The 22,304-nt window shown below is 36.9% G+C and overlaps 2 protein-coding genes across 12 annotated transcripts in view; both read right to left on the minus strand.

Annotated features, from left to right (window-relative positions):
• Positions 1 to 118: 118 nt before the first annotated feature.
• b3gnt5b (UDP-GlcNAc:betaGal beta-1,3-N-acetylglucosaminyltransferase 5b) lies at positions 119 to 14,012 on the minus strand. Of its 2 annotated transcripts, none has more exons than XM_087240118.1 (2): positions 13,922 to 14,012; positions 119 to 1,710 (listed from the first exon to the last, which is right to left on the minus strand). In XM_087240118.1, the coding sequence occupies exon 2, from the start codon at positions 1,588 to 1,590 to the stop codon at positions 388 to 390; it is 1,203 nt and encodes a 400-aa protein (XP_087096244.1). In that variant the 5' UTR covers positions 1,591 to 1,710; positions 13,922 to 14,012; the 3' UTR covers positions 119 to 387.
• Positions 14,013 to 20,760: 6,748 nt separating this feature from the next.
• Positions 20,761 to 22,304, minus strand: part of tbl1xr1b (TBL1X/Y related 1b) — a 34,877-nt gene continuing 33,333 nt past the window's right edge. For 4 of the 10 annotated variants that reach the window (XM_087238981.1, XM_087238976.1, XM_087238985.1 and 1 more), the window contains exon 18: positions 20,761 to 21,955. The gene's annotated coding sequence lies outside the window, so the exon portion shown is untranslated. Of the gene's footprint in view, positions 22,188 to 22,304 lie in introns of all 10 variants that reach the window. The other 6 variants (XM_087238983.1, XM_087238978.1, XM_087238979.1 and 3 more) reach the window with 4 other exon arrangements.

Raw genomic sequence — 22,304 nt, forward strand, 5'->3', positions numbered from 1 at the left:
AAACTAAATGGTAAAAAAGTGACAGGTCTGTCAAACCTAACATCCATACAAAATACAACATGACAAATGAATTCATTTGACTGGAAGTCAAGCTAACACAGGAACCTACAAAAAGCAATTACTGCCCAAGATAACTGATTTATTGATTTTTCAGAATTCATTAGGGCTACTGATGCACTGAAGACCTAAACAATTTCCTTTAACTTAATGCGATAAACATGTTGCACAATGTAACATTCTGTAAATTACACTTCTCTCCCTTTTCGGAACAGAACTTTGACTTTTTCTACCCAATCAGTCTAACATACTGGTATACAGTACAATACAACGCTACTGTAGTAATCAAACTTTATGAGAGCACTTGCAGCAAGTGTTCTGTTGAATTTATTAAGTGTCTTCTTCAAAAAAAGCTGCCTTACATGGATAAGAATTAGAAAAAAAGGGTACACACAAGAGCCTCACTTTAACAGCCGTGCAGTAGAGCCTTCGAAACAGTCCTGAAGATATAAGAACATCTTCAGCGTTTCTCGCATGCCTCCACATTTCATGAATGTCACTAACGTGTCCATGCGAAGTCATCATCTGGCTGTAGATGCAATGGTGATGAGGAGCTTTTCCCTCTCCGGAGAAGAACGCGTGATCCGTGGGAGAAACGTCCATCATTTTAGCGCAGATCCCGAGGAAGACGTCATCGATGTGAAAGGACGCGTTTATGGTGAGCGAAGCTTGATAGATTCTGGACACCACGTCTCTGGAGAGGACATACCCAGATCCAGGGGTGTAGTCTGGGTAGGACAACCATGGGTACAAGTCTCGGGACACATAGTACTTGCTCTCTTTGTCTCGATTCGGAGGTGAACCGCGGTGCACCCTTCCAATCCAAAGGTCTCTGGTGTTACTTTGGCCAAACCCTTGCAAGTAAAGAATTAAGTTGGGAGTGTGGACAAAGACATCATCGTCTGCAGACATGAGGAACTGCGCATGATGGCAGTACGTTTCTTTCCAACCAAGTTGCAGCAGAAGCTTTAGAGTAAGATTGTGAAAGGTGTCTATGAAGTCCTGCTGGATGAGATCACGATACTTTTGGTCCTCAAACATGAGATCCTCCTTAAGTTTTCCCCTCTCTTCTGGTATAGGATGGAGGCCAAGAGCAAACAAGACCTTTACAGTAACCCCCAGAGTACTTTCAATGTACGTCTCGTTTCCCCAAGTAGAGCGAATTGCCTGTCTTCTCTCAAAGTTCTCTGATGAGCTTTTCACAAAGAGAAGGAGCAAAATGTCTTTGTTGTCGCACTTTGTTTGATGGTTTATGAGGTACCTGTGGTTGTACTTGATGGCTTCCTCAGGGTTGACTATAAAGCTTGAGTTAATGAATTTGAAGCTATTGAAAAGGTATCGGTAAGAGAAAGACATTACATGGGTTACTACACAGTTGTCAATCTTTTCCCAGTATGTCATGAGCAGTAAGGTACTAAAGCAGGTTATCATTAGCCGTAGGTGATATTTCTTAAATCTAGGCATTTTGAGAACTGCCATGACTTCTCTGAACATTGGCTCCAGGTCCAGAAGCAATTCCAGGCTATGTTTCATCCACAACCATGGTGGCCTTCAAAACTTGGTGCGGTACTCTGTGTGTTCAGCAGCCATTGATGGTACAATCTTCAACATGACCATAGACAATTGTGGCGCTCCTGGTGTGATCGTGCAAGTCTGTAAGAGAAACAGACATGACAGCTTAAGTGGACTTGTCCATGTCACGAGAAAGCAAGGTAAGATGAGATTATCACTGTGTCCAAAACTACAAAGTAGAATTTGAAAAACAGCATGTAAACTGAGTAGCATTCCTAAATTCGTAGTATTCGATAAACAGTAAACGAAAATAGTTTCACAATATAGTACACATTTATCGTTATTGTGCTAATAGTATATGCAATTTACATAGCACAGACATGCGTGTTAAATTACATTGATTTTATGCATTGGTTATTAATCAAAATTTGGCCAATCAGATGGGGTCTTACTATCTTTATTCCCACCTCCCCGATAGTTGATGTTCTGCTATTGGCTGGAGCAGCCAAAAGGTGTTTGAAATCACATACTATATAGTATGCTAAAAACAGTATGCGAGCTGAGTAGTATGTCTGAATTCAGTATGCGAGAAATACCCCGATGACTTGCTACTTCTGGCGAGATTCTAAAGTGAGCATCCGATGCATGCTATGATATCCCATGAAGCACCGCGAGTGAAGCTACACAATGGACGCGAGTAGGTCATGTGCTCATGACGAAATGGTGGATGTAATACATCCGAGTTCCATTCATACTACTGACATTCATACTGTATAGAACATACTTTTCTAATGGCTGAGTAGTACGTTGCAAATGCAGTACCTACTGAGTAGTAGACGATTTCGGACCCAGCCTAATGCTGCGTTTACATCAGAAACGGAAAGTGCGAATAAATCACGCTATTTGCTATTCGTTTGACGCCGTGTCTGAGTGCACTAGTTCCTTTAAGTGGTGCACCCAGCTCTGTGAGTGCTTCAACTCCTCCAGAAACTATACCTGGATGATGAAGGCTTTCAACGGTGCCTTACCGTACGTTCACACCGAAAGCGGCGAGAGCGTCCAAGGTCGCTCTGGCCGCCCTGGCGACAACGCTCTCTGCCTGCAGCTCCTGCGGCGAGAGCGTCAAAACTCGCTACATTGATCTCATATTTAAAGGAGCCGTTGCAGCATATTAGTTACATTCCTGCATAAAACATGTTTCTAGCGTGAAAATGTTGCGCACTTCTTATCAAATTCATACAACAATGGAAGATCAAGTTGCGTGTGGTGTGGCTTTGCTCTATTTATCCAATATGTGTCCATATGTCTGAAATATCCTGAAGCAGCAGTACTGTTTTGTACTGTCACATCGCGTGAGATTCCCGCTTTTTAAGATAAATTTGTATAACATTAATGAACATCAGTAACTCGCCAGTAACTTATTTAATGTTCCTTTAGGAAAAAAAATGTAAATAATTGGAAATCCGGCAACCACAATAATCAAACCCTTGGGAACAACTGTGGTTGGAACCAAAGTTCACAGGTCTGTGTTCTCTGAACTGCTATCAATCGATGGACGTCTTCATTCTGATTGCTTGCCGCCGAACCGCGTCATAGCTCATTACCATAAAGTTGACTTCATTTCAACTCTCCTCGACGCTCACGCCGGCGAAGACGCGCCGCGCTGCTCCTCGCCGCCTTTCGCCGCCGGCTCTCATTGAAAATGAATGACTTCCGGCTACTTTGACGCTCTCGCCGCTTTCGGTGTGAACGTACGGTTAGACTGAGCCAAGTCCAGTGTGATAAACTGCTGTCTCATGTCGGCAAGAGGATTTCCACAGGGACACCAACAACAGGCACTATGTCATAATCACGCCCCTACAAAAGCAAGCTCATGATTGGTTAACGTAGCGCAAATGTCCGCTGAAGTTCAGATTTGCCAACTTGAACGATTCGCACCAATGCGTCAAATGCGCAAAAGGCTCAACTTGCGTGAATTACATCATTCGTGCCACCTCATTCGCGCCGCAGGACGTCTATTCCTGTCTTTGCATTGACCTAACATGTAAATCACTCATCTTCGACGCTTCATGTGCATCTGGTGTGAAAGCAGCATAGCACTTATGGTGGGAGTCAAGACAAAAGAAGAAAACGACAACAACCAGAGTCAGAATATTTGCTGACTGATTTTCACTCATTGAAAATGAGATGGTACATCTCAAGGCGTTTATCCCAATGAATGAATATCAAAAACTCATTCGTATTCTTTTAAAAACGAAATGTTTGTGCCTAGACAGTTTTTTGTGTGTTTTGGATGACCAACTGGGTCTGCTGAAATTTTGAAGTCCATCCAATGGACACTTTACTAACCCATAGGATAGTATGGGAAAACTATCCCATAAGACAGGGGTCACCAATCCTGGTCCTGGAGGGCTGGTGTCCCTGTAGGGTTTAGCTCCAACCTTGCCTCAACACACCTGCCTGGATGTTTCAAGTATACCAAGTAAGACCTTGATTAGCTTGTTCAGGTGTGTTTAATTAGGGTTGGAGCTAAAATCTGTAGGACACCGGCCCTCCAGGAACAAGTTTGGTGACCACTGCCATAGAATATGGTCGGTTAGTATATTCCTAAGTATCTACTACACGAGTAGTATGCCTTTTTATACACAGGATGGGTGATGAATCAATTTGACCAAGATGCCTAACCTCCCAGTGTGGTAAGCTGAATTGCTACACTAAATATATAAACTGTTTTACTGTGTTACTTATTACTAGCAAACTGTTAAGCTGCAGTCCCACATTAATTTGTGCATGCGAAAGTCTGTCGTATAGCTCTTCGTAAGTAGGTGAGACAACGATCAAGAGAACATTATGCAATGTTGAGTCTGGATTATCATTTTGCAAGTGTTTTTGAGGACTGTGCCCGTGTGAGGCTTTTAAAAGCATTTAGGCCTAAGAAAATGTACCGTTTGTAAATTTTTGGTACCCGTTAGTAAATTTGATAGAATTGTTTATAAAATGAAGTCTATGCCGCATTATTTTACATTTGATTGTTCAATCACTGTATACCTGAATACATTTCGACTCAATGAAACGTACATTAGCACATTTTTCAGGTTTTAAAGTTTATTATACAAATATTGTGCTCAATAATATAAATATACTTATATATTTATTATAGAATTATTATAATTATATATTTATATATTTTTATTATATAATTATATTTTATTGTGCTCAAGTGCTATACAAATAAACTTGAATTATATTTTATGCACTCTCCTACAGAATCGTCTAAAATTACAGGTTCTTTACAAATATTTATTCAACTCATCTAGTGAAATTGTAATTTTATTGCAATATATAATCGCAGAAAAAAAAAAACAATCGCAATGTGTAATTTTTCCCGTATCGTGTAACCCTATTTCATAGGTAAAAGTTCACAAAGCTTAAACTTTAGAACGCAGTGACGTGAAACTTCTCACACGAGCTTGTGTTTCCAGCCCACTGCATTTGCATGCATATGAATGGAAGTCTATATGGCAGAAAACTGCAGTTTTACCATGGCTTTATGATTCTGTTATATAAGCCTTAAAATTGTTTATTGCATTATCTGAATATAATATTAATCATTATGTAAGGATAAAAGAATTCCATGTAATTAGTTGAAAAAAAACATTTATACATTTAACTAATATGACTAGTCACTTCTATAGAAAGTACTTCTGTCGATTGCTCAACTTCAGGTTGTTCCAATCCATTATGAAAATAAAGATGTTTCAGACCCCACTGACATACTGTATGAATAACAGCATTCTTAAACATGCCGTAGCATGAAATTCTGGATAAACCTACGCATAGCTGAAAAATAAGAGTTCAGTACATGGAAATTGTATAACATGAGCCTCAATCCCCATAGTTTCCTTGTTCTCACGTAAATCCTGGAAGTGTAAAACCCCACCAAAAACAGGCTGATCCACATGGGATTATTAATATGCACCTCTCAGGCAGCACTTGATTGGCAACAACGCTTCATAGTAAGATAACAACAACATTTTATTCAAGCTTACAAGCTTTCAACACACCGGGCACTGTCCCTCAACTTCAGTGGTCACTGGATGTGTTTTATTCAAAGTGGATGGTTTAGCAAGCATTGTTGGTTATTTCTATGCATCTCGTTCCGAAACATCCTGTTTTGCATGAATCTACAGGGGGGTGGGGGGTCCTACGACAAAAATGGGTGTTCAATAGTTTTAGACTATTTACATGAATGTTTTTAAACCACTTTAAATGTTGGTACTGTAGTTTTTCCATTTATCAGGTTTCATCTTTTGCTGATGAATTACATCATGATATACAGTAGTCAACATTTGAAGGGAGTCAAAAAAGTGGATCAAAATTGGAGTAAGTCAAGGATGAAAAAACAACTTTAATGAACGGTTTTGATCTACTTTATATGTTGACTACTGTATATCTAAACACATACACACACAGAGAGAAAGACATTTTGATTTATAACAAATAGAACAAGCCATAAACCAAGACAACCTGACATGTAGCAATCCATGTGCATTTTCCCAATGTTTGCCATCCGGCACACCACATTCTTGTGTAAACTGAGTTTGTTAACAGTGGCTTTCAAGATTTTGTCAGGGTTAACATAAAAATATAAAGCGCTGAAACACAAACCAACATATGTGTAATACAAAAACAAAAAGAACGACTTTTCTATGCCATCCTCAAAGAGAAAAAACAGCATATTCTCACATCTAAATTACTGCAATGCAAATTGTATGCAATGTAAATGCAAATGTGAAGTAAAACATGCCTGAGGGTCTCTGCTTTCTTTCTGGAAACCCAATAAAATCACTGGCTCCTGTCTAAGGAGAGGCTCTACATGGAGTGTACAGCTTTCAGAGCGCTGAGCTTTCACTACCATTTAACTAATCAAATTATGATAAAATGATGATTAATTATGGTATCATAGTCGAACCGCCATTATGAATAGTTGTTTAGTAGTTCGTATAGTAACATTCATTCAGCGTATATAGGCGATTTTCAAACCTGTGCTTCAGTAGTTTCTTTTAACGTTTCTTATTCTGAATAGGAATGAAAGTTTCATTTTGATATTTCAGATTTCTGGATTAAATATTACTGTACTTCTCTGTAACTCTCAACACATTGGTTTAGATACACAACTAGGCCTGTCACAATAATCAATATATCAACTTATCGTGCGATACATTGACATGACCTCAATAATTATGGGTGATGCAATGTATATCACCTATACATAAAACCAAATCTAGCAATGTTTTAGCTGATTGTGCACCATCTCTATTTATTTACAGTAAATTACTATCGTATATTTTCATGTGGGCGCCTGACAACTAAAAAATAGATCTGTTAGCAGATATCGCTGCCTCGGTTATTTTTTTTTTTACGTTGCACTTTTGTGTTAACATTTGTTATTATTAAATAGGATTTGCGTTTTCACATTCTGGTTCCAATGCCTCATTATTAAATTGGTAAAATCATTATAATTAAATGAAAAATCCTCAAGAATAAAATATTATGTGCTCTTTGGAAGAGTGTACTTGCATTGTAATGCTATTGTCATTCTGGCATTATGTAATGATAAGTGGCATAAAAGGGTCTTAAAATGACAATAATATAGTTTATCGCAATATATTTTGGTTCAATATATCGTAAAACAAAGAATAGATATCGTGATAGGCCTATACACAACTTTAAAATAGTATAAGTATTTTCTAATTTGTCAAATCAAAATGTCTTTTTTTCTCCATGTAATAAAGTCATGCAACTTTGGAACGACATAATAGTAAAATTTAAATTTTTGTTGAGCTAGCCTATTAAATAACACATTGAAAATTGAAAAAGACGCCTCCGTTAACCTATGAACCATTTAAAATTTTTACTTTTTATGCTAAAAAAAAAACTACTAAGACAGGTTTCAAAATCAACTAAATACGGTGAATGAATGTTACTGTGCGAACTACTAAACAACTATTCATGATGGCGGTTAGACTATGATGTCATAATTAAATCATCATTATATCATATTTTAATTGTTTAAATGGTGGTGGAAGGTCATCATTCCAAAAGCTGTATCCTTCGTGTAGAGCCGGTCTTTAGACAGATGCCAGTTATTTTATTGGGTTTCCATTAAGAAAACAGAGACCCTCAGGTTTCTTGTGGATTAAATATTACTGTACTTCTCTGTAACTCTCAACACATTGGTTTAAATACACAACTTTAAAAAGTGGTGACTGATTTCTAATTTGTCAAATCAACATGTCTTTTTTTCTTCATGTAATAAAGTCATGCAAGTTTGGAACGACATAATAGTGGAGTAGCTATTATAAAGTAGCCTATTAAATAACACAATGAAATTTAAAAAAGACGCCATAATTAACCTATGAACCATTTACAATTTTTTACTTTTTATGCTAAAAAAGCCCAAGAGATCACTTTCAGTGATCACCAATATTAAACTGCCTCATTAGGTACATAAAAAAAAAAAAGAAAATGTAAAGAATGAGTAGTTTAGTGTAATTCAGCTGTCTAGATAGACCGCCAAACAGACAGCGAGCAAGTATCTGGTGGACACTTATTCATTTAAAATGTATCATATTTGCATAAATAACCACATGTCCAACCAAGTAGCAACTGCAAACAAATGATGTTGGACCATCTCTCAGAACTAACACTGCTTATCTGAACTTTTTAAACAAATTATGCTAGTAAGCTAGTCCAAATGACTGAACAAATGAGCTTAACCTTACTTTTAATGAAGTACTTTTAACGAAAAACGTATTGAATGTCACAACGAAAATGTAAAAAGGACATAAACATAATACATACCACTTATTATTGTTTAAATAGTTTTAACTACAACTGTATTTTTAAATGAACACTTCAAAAGGAAGGACTTACCATCTGGATTCGCCTCAGCTTTCAGCTAAAGCATCAAACATAACCGCGTCTCTTCCATTGGCTGACTTTTGACTTTATTCACGATACTGTAGACTCCGGCATCTGTGAGCAACTTCTCCTGGTTAATAACGAACCTTGCCCCGAGGAAGTTGTTGTGAAGTGAACTAACCACGAGGAGTGAGTGTGTTTGAGGAACGAAGGACACTCCCGTATTTGTTTAAATTATTTTTAAAGGAGACGCGCGCGAGGAAATGTCTATTTGCCCAAAGGTATTAATGACGTGTCTGTTTAATATGCTGACTGAGACTTTTAATCACAATAAACGACGCTAATGTTTATAAAGATGTACCCTAAATTCTAGGCTTACACAAAACTTATGAAGTTGTCTTACAGATAACGTATGGGAAAGAAAAAAGTTTGGCAAACACTTGCCAACACCCTAAACAAACAGCATTACGGTGCCACTATAGATTACAAGAAGCCATTAACACGACGACCTCCTTCAGCTAACAAAAAAAGTAAGAAAAAAGAAAACGGACCCTTTGGTCATCATTTCACATTTCATTTTATTTCAGATATCTTTTAAGCCGTCAAGGTGGTGCACTGGGTTGCACAAAAGCCTCACACTAATCTTTGGAATAACTTATTTTTTAATGAATTATTTTTTATTTATCGTCCTTATTTAAACGTGATTTAAATTTGTCTATAAAATATATATTTCTGTATTTCTCAAATAATGATCATGCTCTCGATCTTATTATTTTTTTTTGTTACACTGTAAATTTTTTATACCCAAAAATAAGTTCCTAAAAACAATACCTATATTTAATACTTTCCTTGTTGAAATTTCGTACAATATTGAATCTCTTAAACTTATTAATAATAATAATAATAAGAATAAGCTTCTTAAAGCTTATAATCATTTCTCTAAATAATTCTCTCTCTCTCTCTATATATATATATATATATATATATATATATATATATATATATATATATATATATATATATATATATATTTATTTTTTTTTTTTTGTTATTGTATTTTTCTTTAATGCAGTGATGTTATTATTTTTATATTCAATAAAAATAAAAAGCCTCACACTAAAGAGGTCGCTCAGTGGCGCCCGCAGAATTTTTTTTTGGGGTGGCCACTGGCCAGAAGAGGCCCAACCAAATCTTGGGGTGGCACACAAAAGATAATGAATTCAGTGTAATGTTAATTTTTTGTTTTTGGTAAATGAAATAATATGGTTTTAATGGATTACTCTTAACATATTGCCATTTATTCCTTGAAATAATTCAGCAAGTGCATGTGAAACCAAATAAAAATCAATATTTAGTTTAAAAACAAGGTCAGTTGTTTTTCCACATACATTTATTGTACAGAATACAGTACATGCTATGTCTGAACTTAATAAAGATTAATGAATTTATAAAACAAATGAACAAACTGAACAAAATGCATTTCTATACACACAATCACTAATAATACAGCATGTATCCATATTCCTTTTATAACCCACAATATTATTAATACAGTTCTTTATTGATGTGTCTGTTTGCAAATTACATCAACAAAATAACTGATTTCTGGCCCTTGTCAGTCAACAAACAAAACAATGGAGGTGCTAAATAAGCTGTGTACAATCTCGTGAACCCAAAGTTGTGCAAAGTTGTGCACAAACAAAACTAATCAACTTGTTATAAGAACTTCACCCTTAATTTTATTTTAAATGTGTTGTAGCCTAATCAGCAAAAGTGAACGTTCTGTAGAAAAGCGAAATGACCTAATTCTGACCCTGCTGAAAAATCCAGCTTAAACCAGCCTAGGATGGTTGGCTGGTTTTAGCTGGTCAACCAGCCTGGTTTTAGAGGTGTTTTAGCCACTTCCAGGCTGGTTTCCAGCCATTTCCAGCCTGGTCTTAGCTGGTCAGGCTGGAAAGTGGCCAGCTAAAACCATCTTAAACCAGCTTGACCATCCTGGTTTAAGCTGGACATAGCTGGGCTCCCTGCCTGGCAAGGCTGGTCAAGCTGGCTTTAGCTGGTCATCTCCCAACCTGTCCAGCTAAGACCAGGCTGGAAATGGCTGGAAATCACCCTGGAAGAGGCCAAAACCCCCTCTAAAACCAGGCTGGTCGACCAGCTAAAACCAGCCTAGGCTGGTTTAGGCTGGATTTTTCAGCAGAGGAGCCTTGCTAAGTAACGTTAACACGTTTAGTATTTAACTAGAAAGGTTAACAGACAGCATAGAATATTTAAGTGAAGATATGCATGTATGACAAACATATCCGTTGTTGTTTTCTAAATAATTGCCATTGCTGTCAGCTGAAGGTGTGTATGTGCTGTCAACAATGATCTGGGGGAGGAGCAGGTATCAGCTACTTCAGTGGCGCCAATCAATCCACAATAATTTAGTGGCTGCAGTTTATTTATTTATGTTAAAATATTGTGAATGTCCGTAAGTACATTTAAATAAATAAGATCAACAGCAAAGTCATATTTGGGGTGGACGTATTGGGGTGGCCACCCAAACTTTAACCCCTGGCCACCCCTTGGAGCCGCCCCTGTGGTATGAGCCCTGGTTGGGTCAGTTGGCAATTCAGTGTGAAGTTTGCATGTTCTTCCCATGGGTTTCCTCCAGGTGCTCTGGTTTCCCCCATATGTGTATGGATGTTTCCCAGTGATGGGTTGCAGTTGGAAGGGCATCCACAGCGTAAAACATATGCTGGATAAGTTGGCGGTTCATACCACTGTGGCAACCCCAGATTAATAAAGGGACTAATCCGAAAAGAAAATGAATTAATAAACCTTTTGTCTACCGCTCACAATGTTGTTCTGACAAACTTTTTGTAACATCAATAATTGATGTTATTCTGGATAGGAGTGTATTAATTATTGATACTGAAACTAACAGTCATTTATTGTGCTCATGAAAAGGATTGTGCTCATGATACTAAAAGCGTCAAGCCCAAAGAAGACATTTCGTTTGAAACTTACACCATTTCAGATACATAACAGATCACCATTGGTTATAATACATTCATTCATTCATTTTCTTTTCAGCATAGTCCCTTTATTCATCAGGGATCGCCACTGGGGAATGAACTGCCAACGTATCCAGCATGTTTTGCGCAGCGGATGCCCTTCCAGCAGCAACCCATCAATGGGAAACATCCAAACACACTCATTCACCCACTATGTACAATAGCTTACCTTATTCACTTATACTGCATGTCTTTAGACTTTGGGGAAAACCAGAGCACCTCGAGGAAACCCACGTCTACATGGGGAGAATATGCAAACTCTACACAGAAATGCAGACTAATCCGATCTATTTTCTTACTGTGAGGCGACAGCGCTACCCACTGCACCATCGGTTATAATTATGAGAATTATTGGTGATTTAAGATCAACTTTGAGGTACATGAACTTATTATTGAGCAATGGTGGTTTGCTTATTCAAAAACATCACTTAGATTTAGCATTTCAATAATTTCCTTGCGTCATGTTACGTTAATTGCATAAACAAAGTCAATATAGAGTTCTGTCTGTATTTAGGCCCGTTCACAAAGAGCACGATAACTATAAATATAACAATAAATATTTTTGTGTCCACAACACTTTTCATTCATTTTCTTTTCGGCTTAGTGCCTTTATTATTTTGGGGTCGCCACAGCGGAATGAACCGCCAACTTATCCAGCATATGTTTTACACAACGGATGCCCTTCCAGCCGCAACCCAGTACTGGGAAACATCTAAACACACTCAAGCTGCAGAAACACTAGAGTTTGTGCTTGCGAAATTCTGTTGTGCGTTACTGCGAAAGGGGGCGGGATTAAACAAGATGATTAGGCATTTTAAAAAGCAAGCGATTGGTCCATATTTTAAATTTCTGTCCAGAAAGGTCATGCTTTGATTATCGTTTGGTCTCACGCAGTCACATGATGCGATTTCGCAGGTCAGAGTTCACCAAGCTTGAATTTTACAACACAGCTAACTGCGAAACTTGTCGCACGAGCTTGCATTTCCGGTCTGACGCAATCGCATGCATATGAATGGAAGTCTATGAGCAGAAAAGTGCAGTGTGCCCGCTGCTTCACTCACACATACACTATAAGGCCAATTTAGTTTATTCAATTCACATGAACCACATGTCTTTGGCAGACATCCCACGTCTCCCCGAAGTTCCGTGAGTCTCCCGCAAATGCATAGAGACTCCCGGATGCCCGCAAACGAATGATAATCTCCCGGAAATCGCGCATCTCCTGCCCGGTCCTTAAATAGTCTCCACCGCATCCCTCCCAGCTCTCTAGGTATGTCTGGCGCAACTCAAGCCAACCGCTCTTCAGCGCGCAACTCACCCCCACCGTTCTTCAGGTACGTCGCCTGCAACTCGCCCCCACCATTCTTCAGGTAAATCGCGCGCACACGCCCCCACCGTTTTTCAAATACGTCGTGTGCACTTGCCCCCGCCACTCTACAGATACGTCGCGCACACACGCACCACCGCTCTTAAGATACACTAAACAAAAGAGCACCCGAAGAAAACCCATGCTAACACGAGAACCAGCAAACTCCACACAGAAATGCCAAGTGACCCAGCTGGGACTCAAACCAGTGACCTTCTTGCTGTGAGGCAACAGTGCTAACCACTGAGCCACAGTGTCACTTAACCCAGTCCACACAACAAAATGAGCGACAAAGATGTTTGTTTTTTTAGATTGTTTATATATATATATATATATATATATATATATATATATATATATATATATATATATATATATATATATATATATATTAATCAAACAATTTTAGCAATCGTAGTAGTGAAACTAAAACATCAAACATATTTAAGCACAGCATTATAAAAGGACACAATTTGAGATACTTTTATTTTTATGCTAACATACTTGCTAGCCTCACTTGCATGACTAACATTTATTTTTTTATCATTCTTTTCCATGCTATATCCCACTGATTTCTAGATAGTCATTATGTTTAAATAATCTTAAAAGAGGGCTTACTTGAAGCACAATCTCCACAATGCCGTCTGTAGCTTTACATTTCGCTAGCCATGTTTCAATAGATTCTGACCAACGTTAGCTGTCAGTGTTTTATGCTATCTGAGGGGGAAATCATCCTGAAAGTAATCCCAATGGCATTATCTACATCTTTCTCATTATAGTTGTGGTCTGACGTGTTCAGTTGGTTTACATTCATAACATTTTTTTTAAGAACTCTATCGTTATCTTTAGTTTTATAGTGCTTGGTGTGAATGGGCCTTTACTACAACATCCGGGGAACTCGATAAAATTAACCCCATAAAAACCAAAGCAAATCAAATTACTATATTATACAACCATATAAAACAACACAAAAGAGAAAGGTTGACCTGAGAATGTGACTTACCTTCATTTTTACATTGGGTACGTGTTTAAAATAAAGATCTGATCGCTATTAGGCCATCTCTGTCGCCATCTGATGGCGGAACAACGTCAACCGTCAATGACTGTTTAACTACAAACATGCACCTTAATGCAATACAGAAACACTTGTCATTTATAACACATACTATTTATTGAACAACATTACTTAACAAACTACAATAAACAGACAATAAGGAAACCACGCAAACATAATAACCACTTTTTAATGCAAAGTTACATGCAGTCAAAATATTTGCTCTGGAAGAAATAACAGGTAGTTGCGATCAAATATTGCCACTAGGCATAGTCCAAAACGATTTATACTTCACATTTAACTACAGAAATACTTGGATAAGACTGTAGAAGTGTTGGTTATGTCTGAAGGGTGGTCAACGGGATGAACGTAAGTGATGAGCATCCGCTGAGGTCCTAAGTCCCATATATCCGAAATAAATCGAGACACATTTTTCAAACGGCGCTCGCTTTATAAATAAATAGCATATTTGTAGATTAAACAGCTTTCATATCTCTTAAAAACTCTCAAAACATTATGTAGGACACAATCTTTTTAAAGTAGTCATCCGCCAAGACACTTTCTTTTACACTTCAAAAAATGCTTTTCTTACTAAGATTTTTTGTCTTGTTTTTAGTCCAAATATCTCACAATTCTTAAATCAAGAAGAATTTTCTAGACAAGCCAAACATATTGTCTTGTTTTAAGAAATAATATGCCAAAATTAAGTGAGTTTTTCCTTAAAACTAGAAAAATAATCAGCCAATGGGGTAAACAAAATAATCTTGTTTTTTCTTTTGACATAAGATTATTTTGCTTACCCCATTGGCAGATTATTTTTCTAGTTTTAAGGAAAAACTCATTTAATTTTGGCATATTATTTCTTAAAACAAGACAATAGAAAACAAATCTAAGTAAGAGAAGCATTTTTTGCAGTGTAGGAATGCTGCCCACGGCTTCGGTAAACTCATTAACGATGAACGACCTTGCCAGCTCAAAAAATGCTTTCACATAGTTTTATTTCAGTATAGTAGGCAACTTACATTCTTAGGTACTCATTAGCTTGTTCTGATAAATTGGTTACTTACTTTGGATAAGACTTTATTAGCTACTAAAGTCATCGTGACAATTATTGAGCTCATGATACTAAAGATTCGTGAGTTTTGTTGAGTAATGTGAAGTGTTAGTTCACAACAAAATGACATTCTCTCATCATTTACTCATCGTCAAACCTGTTTGAATTTCCCTCTTTCAGAACAAGATTGGGTGAAACTGGCATGACTTTCATAGCATGTTTTGTTCCTCCCGCTTTTGGATTTTCTCCAACATTCTTCAGAATATCTTGTTTTGTGTTCAACAGAAGAAAGAAATGCATAAAGGTTTGGAACTGCTTGAGTTTGAGTAAAGGGTACATTTTCAATTCTTGGGTGAACTATAGTTGCAAGCCCAAACACATATTTTGAGGTAAATATCCAACTTACACCAACTTTAACACGATTACGGAGGTTGGAGGTTTCTCTAGAATATCTCATGGCTCTAGGCCAATCAGCCCTCAGCATTTCCTCTTTCATCAGGGTTCATAATCTCATGTATATTGATCTCTTTTAAAAAAAAACAGTTCATGATACCTGCTAAACCAGTGGTTCTCAAACTGTGGTGGGCTTCCTTCTAGTGGTACGCGGAGGAATGCAATATGGCATGTACATGCTACATATATTTCAAAATTTATCAAAAATGATGTATATAGTATGCCATATATGACATATAGCCTATATTTCTGAGGTAATTTGCCACATTTTTTTAACTGTGCAGAGTTGTAGCTGCTTTACTGGGCCTACTACACTACTGTATTTCAATACTGCTCATTTTGGTGGTACTTGGAGAGACAATTTTTTTCTGAGGTGGTACTTAATGAAAAAAATTTGAGAACCACTGTGCTAAACTATTAATTGGCCCAACGCCACAGCAGGGGCGCAACTACACAAATAGTTAAAATAGTTTTGAGCAAAATAAGTAACCATAAGGCCTGATGTATCTATCCGCTTGTTAAGTGGTGACGTGTTGGTGACGTATGTAATACTGTTTCCTGGTCCAAGCCGCCATTCATTTGAGTTGAGAAATCATTCGTTTATGATCACTTTTTATTCGTATCACACATTAAAGTTATTTTAGATAAAGTCATAGTGTACACAACTATCTCTGGGCTTGCTGCATCACAAATACCAACATTTTAACAACTTATAAAAAAATTAATCACTTTCTGGCCGTTGGATATTAGGCATGGACATATATATTGCGATCGTGATTTTCGAAAGTATTAAATCGCTTTGTAAACGTTTGTAATTACCATTTGATGAGTTTCCCTATTCAGTTGAACAGAGCGATTGGACACGGAAGCCGGTTCGCGTGACGCCACACTTAACAAGCGGATATGACACGTAATAAATTTATAAAAACATGTATTCATTCATTTTCTTGTCCCTTTATTAATCCGGGGTCGCCACAGCGAAATGAACCGGCAACTTTTCCAGCACGTTTTTACACAGAGGATGCCCTTCCAGCCGCAACCCATCTCTGGGAAACATCCACACACACTCATTCACACACACAGACTCATACACTATGGACAATTTAGCCTACCCAATTCACCTGCACCGCATGTCTTTGGACTGTGGGGGAAGCCGGAGCACCTGGAGGAAAAACATGCTAACGCAGAGAGAACATGCAAACTCCACACAGAAACGCCACCTGAGCAGAGGTTGGAACCTGCGATCCAGCGACTTTCTTGCTGTGAGGCGACAGCACTACCTACTGCGCCACTGCCTCGCCATCATAAAAACATGTACATAGTATTAAAAAAAATGGATCTTGATAGATTAACAAACATTTCAGTTTCAAAAAATGTGAATATTCTGACTGTTTATTCATGTGTCAGTTTTGAAGAATCGTTATAATAAATTATAAAAAAATCATATAGGGGACTTGTTAATCCAAATAATATTTTCTATTTTATCTGAAATATATTGAGGTCTGTACTTACATAAACATACATTTTGTGTGATCCCTCTTATTTTGGCAAAATAATGAATTAATGAATTATAAATAAGGTCCCACTTTATATTAAGTGGCCTTAACTAATATGTACTTACACAGGAATTAATAGTTTGTTACAATGTACTTATTGTGTAAATACATGTATTTATTGTGTACTTATGCTTGATTAAATACATGTATGTATTTACATCTGTAATTAACTTCTGTAATTACATTTGTAAATACACTGCAGACCATTCCCTACACCTTAACCCACCCTTAAACCTACCCATACCACCAAACCTGTCCATAACCCAACCCTTATCCTAACTCAAGAGCACCACAAGTGTTCTCAAAAACATTATAAACACAGTAAGTACATTGTATTTATTTTTTGATGTAAGTACATAGTAGTTAAGGACACTTAATATAAAGTGGGACCATAAATAATAATAAATAAAGAACATTTTTCAGATTATTTTTATAACGTTTGACCTCGACTGTGCTGCATGTATGATTTGACACTTTTGATTTTGATCAATTAAAAAAAAATTGAAACCGTTACATCTACATGAACACTTTACACTTGGCCGTGTGACTGCATGTTATTGTGTTAAATGATTTTGAATTAAATGTGTACCAACTCATGTTATATATTTTCATTTATTAAAATACAATAGTATACTCGTATAAAATACTAAATAAACATTTTTAACAAAACAAATGTATTTATTTTTTATTATTTGAAACTTTTATAATTTCAAAAATAGTTTTGGCACAATGGCGCCCCCCATGTGTGACTACATACCCCCTTTATGCTAAACTGACAAAACGTAAAATACATTACCTGGAGAAAAAAAAAAGAGGAGGAGTAGGGGTGGAAGGAGGGATTCTTCAAGACGAAGATAAACTAGGGTAAGAAACTCTAGTTATTTATAAAGTGTTAGGATTTATCTGATTGGTAATCATGTTAGCTAATGCGGGACCAGCCGTGGTCAATCATAATCACGTGATCCTCTTGAAATTGTTGCCTCACAGCAAGAAGGTCGCTGGCTTGAGTCCCAGCTAGGCCAATTGGCATTTCCATGTGAAGTTTGCATGTTCTCCCTGTGTCGGCATGGGTTTCCTCCGTGTGCTTTGGTAGTGCAAAGACATGCGCTATTATAGGTGAACTGACCTAAACTAAATTGGTTTTGGTGTACGAGTATGTGTGTGTGAATGTGAGAGTGTATGGGTGTTTCCAAGTACTGGGTTGCCGCTGGAAGGGCATCTGCTACTTGAAACATATGCCGTAATAACAGTTGGTGGTTCATTCCACTGTGGTGACCTCATAAAATTAAAAGCAGTACTTACAGGTCCTTTTAGATCATCTTGACTTGTCTGGATGTGATGATTGGCCAAATCTTTCCCATTCGTATTTCTCCTCGATCAATTCGAATTGTTTTCTTTCACAATTTTTCTCCGTCTCTAATCACCTTTTATAGTAATAATTTTGTTTGTCTGAACCATGTTTGGAAGGACTAATTTTATACCAAAAATTAATAAGACAAATACAGTTGAGGTCAGAATTATTAGCCCTCCTGAATTATTAGCCCCTCTGTATATTTCCTCCCAATTTCTGTTTAATAGAGAATATTTTTTCAACATATTTTTAAACATAATAGTATTAATAACTAAATTTGATGTGTATTTTTAAATTTTAAATTAGGTATTTATAAATCGTGTTTTAAACTTACAAATTGGATTTGTGTATTTATGGATCCTGTTTTAAACTTACGAATTAGATTTGTGCATTTATGAATCCTGTTTTAAACTTACGAATTAGATTTGTGCATTTATGAATCCTGTTTTAAACTTACGAATTGGATTTGTGTATTTATGGATCCTGTTTTAAACTTACGAATTGGATTTGTGCATTTATGAATCCTGTTTTAAACTTACGAATTGGATTTGTATTTATGAATCATGTTTTAAACTTACGAACGGTATTTGTATATTTATGAATCGTGTTTTAAACTTACGAATTGGATTTGTGTATTTATGGATCCTGTTTTAAACTTACGAATTGGATTTGTGCATTTATGAATCATGTTTTAAACTTACGAATTGGATTTGTATTTATGAATCCTGTTTTAAACTTACGAATTGGATTTGTGCATTTATGAATCCTGTTTTAAACTTACGAATTGGATTTGTATTTATGAATCATGTTTTAAACTTACGAACGGTATTTGTATATTTATGAATCGTGTTTTAAACTTACGAATTGGATTTGTGTATTTATGAATCATTTTTTTAAAGTTACTAATTGGATTTGTGCATTTATGAATCATGTTTTAAACTTACGAATTGGATTTGTATTTATGAATCATGTTTTAAACTTACGAACGGTATTTGTATATTTATGAATCGTGTTTTAAACTTACGAATTGGATTTGTGTATTTATGAATCATTTTTTAAAGTTACTAATTGGATTGGTGTATTTATGATTCATGTTTTAAAGTTATGAATAGGATTTGTGTATTTATGAGTCGTCTTTTAACCTTACGAATTGGATTTTGCAAATTGTGTTGTGCATGTATGAAATTTTTTTTGTAAATATTATTTTTGTGAGTGATCTGGCTCCATCAAAAACTCAGAAGGGGACACGTTACATGGATATGGAAACAAATATATTGCGTTAGCACCACTTTAAATATAACTCACAAATCTCAGTTCTTTAATATTTAGATTTTTTTTTAAATAACTACGTTGTAAAAAATGTAATGACAAAAAGTCAAGACAACAAATATTTTTATGTTGCTTTATTTTAATAAGGTTATCCGGTTTTAAGTAAATTTAAGTTACCTACAAGTTAGTTTACCTACAAGTTGAGATGATTTGACACCAAACTAATTTAAGGCAAGAATTTTTTTTTCACAGTTTAGAATATTTAATATTGAAATACTTTTTCTGTTTTTCGCTCAGTATTTTGTGTTGTTTTCAAATTAAATGCCAGAACATTTAGAAATCAAGATTAATTTAATTAAGAAGCAAAATTGCTTGAGATCAATGTCGGTTTTCAGTGAATCTGATCCAAATGACAAATATATACGAAAACAAAACAAACCCTTGCTGAAAACAAAATAATTTATATAACAATTATAATTTTTAAGGATCACAGGAAAAAGGTGGTTTGCCATGTCCAGGTTGGAGGAAAGTCCCTACTCCAGGTGGAGGAGTTCAAGTATCTTAGGGTTGTGTTCACAAGTGAGGGATAGATGCAGCAGTAATGCAGTCAATGTACCGTTTCTACTCTCACTTATGGTCATGAGCTTTGGGTCATGACCAAAAGGACAAGATCTTGGATCCAAGCAGGCGAAATGACTTTCCTTAGCAGGGTGCACCCTTATAGACAGGGTAAAGAGCTCTGTCACCCGGGAGGAGCTCGGAGTTGAGACGCTGCTCCTCCACATCGAGAGAAGTCAGCTGAAGTGGCTCAGGCATCTGTTTTGGATGCCTACCTAGGGAGGTGTTCCACCACGTCCCACCAGGACGAGGCCTCGAGGAAGACCCAGGACACGCTGGAGGGACCATGTCTCTCGGCTAGCTGAAGGAAGTGTCTATTTGGATGTCTATTTGAGTCTTTGTATTGGCTCAACATGTAAATCATTTACGCTTGACGCTTCATCCACATCTGGTGTGAACGCAGCATCAAACTGTAAAAGGGTGAATTGAGAAAAGACCTGCAGAATCCTAGTTTTCTGATTCATAAAGACGAAGTACACAAACACTATACTATCAAAATATATTTTATTCTGGACTTTTCATCTGATCTGACTCAAATCACAATAGTCAAACCAACACTGCAGTAAGTGATTTCTGCTAAAGAGTGAGCAAAACAAGAGGGGGGAAAAAAGCAAAGAGGAAACAGAAGCAGATTAACGGTTAGACAAAAATCGCTGAACAAGTATTTACATGGTTGGAGAGGTTCTGATATGCCCATGTAAGTGCTTTTGACGAGAGCTAAAAACAACATTAGAATTACAAAATATTCTGAAGTACAAAACTTTCAAAGGGCCGTGGACGGCAAGCAGAGTGCTAGACGCTGAGGAGACGAGAAGCAAACGCCTGCGCGCACGCACACACTGTAAAAAGTAGATCTTTTGAAAAATTAAAACATTATAAAATACCATTCCACTGTCATAGACAATATAATAAATAGCGTATTTTTGTACAATCTACTCGTTGATTATATTAGAGCAAGCGTCAAAATACTCATCTCTTAAAAAAAGGAAAGGAAATTTTAAGAGGGGGATGCAATTTATAGTTGATACTAGGAAGAAAAAAACCTTTGTTCCATTTTAGGCTACATTTTTTTTTTCAAAAACAAAAACACTGTTACACAAGTTTAAACCAGCCGCCTCAACCTCTTATAATTATCAGAAGACTCGGTTCATTCAAGTAAATGCTAAGCATCGCTCAAGTAATTTCCGTCCAGAACATATATTCAAAAAAAAAAAAAAAAAACGTTTAAGTGCTCAGTGGATTTGATGGGAAGATGTCTAAAGTGCTGAGAAGTGGCATGAATGCTGGGTTAAAGCGGCTTTTCTGGACTATGACTGTCTAATGGTATTTTATAAAGACACGTCTAGCAAACTCCAAATCAATGTGCTTTACCCGGAAGGAACCGTGCTGCGAGAAATCCAAAACCGCCAACGGAGTTTACGCCAAAAAATCCATCCTTTAAAACAGTAGCAGGAAGTAGAATAAAAAGCCTGTGCTCTCGTTTAGCTTTTCTGCATCAGCTTCTGCATTACACTCACACCTTCGCTGAGCAATGACCATGGCGATTTACTATAGCTATTGCGCAAAAATCATTCACGAAACAGATTTCAGATTTTCGAATTGCGACGCTGTTCTCTCTTGTTGCTGAGCTTGCTTTAACAGCAGATGGCGCTCTTGGCTAGTTTTTAACAGGAGATGGCGCTCTAGGCTAGTTTTTAACAGGAGATGGCGCTCTAGGCTAGTTTTTAACAGGAGATGGCGCTCTAGGCTAGTTTTTAACAGGAGATGGCGCTCTTGGCTAGTTTTTAACAGAAGATGGTGCTCTAGGCTAGTTTTTACCAGAATTCAATGCTCTAGGCTAGTTTTTAACAGCAGACAGCGCTCTAAGCTACTTTTTAACAGCAGACGGTGCTTTAGGCTAGCTTTTAACTGCAACTGGCGCTCTAGGCCAATTTTAAAAAGAATACAGCGCACTAGGCTAGATTTTAGCAGCAGACGGCGCTCTTGGCTAGTTTTTAACAGCAGATGGCGCTCTTGGCTAGTTTTTAACAG

The sequence above is a fragment of the Danio rerio genome, chromosome 2, assembly GCF_052040795.2.
Source record: "Danio rerio strain M-AB ecotype USA chromosome 2, GRCz13ab, whole genome shotgun sequence".
In the NCBI taxonomy this organism is placed as follows: Eukaryota; Metazoa; Chordata; class Actinopteri; order Cypriniformes; family Danionidae; genus Danio; species Danio rerio.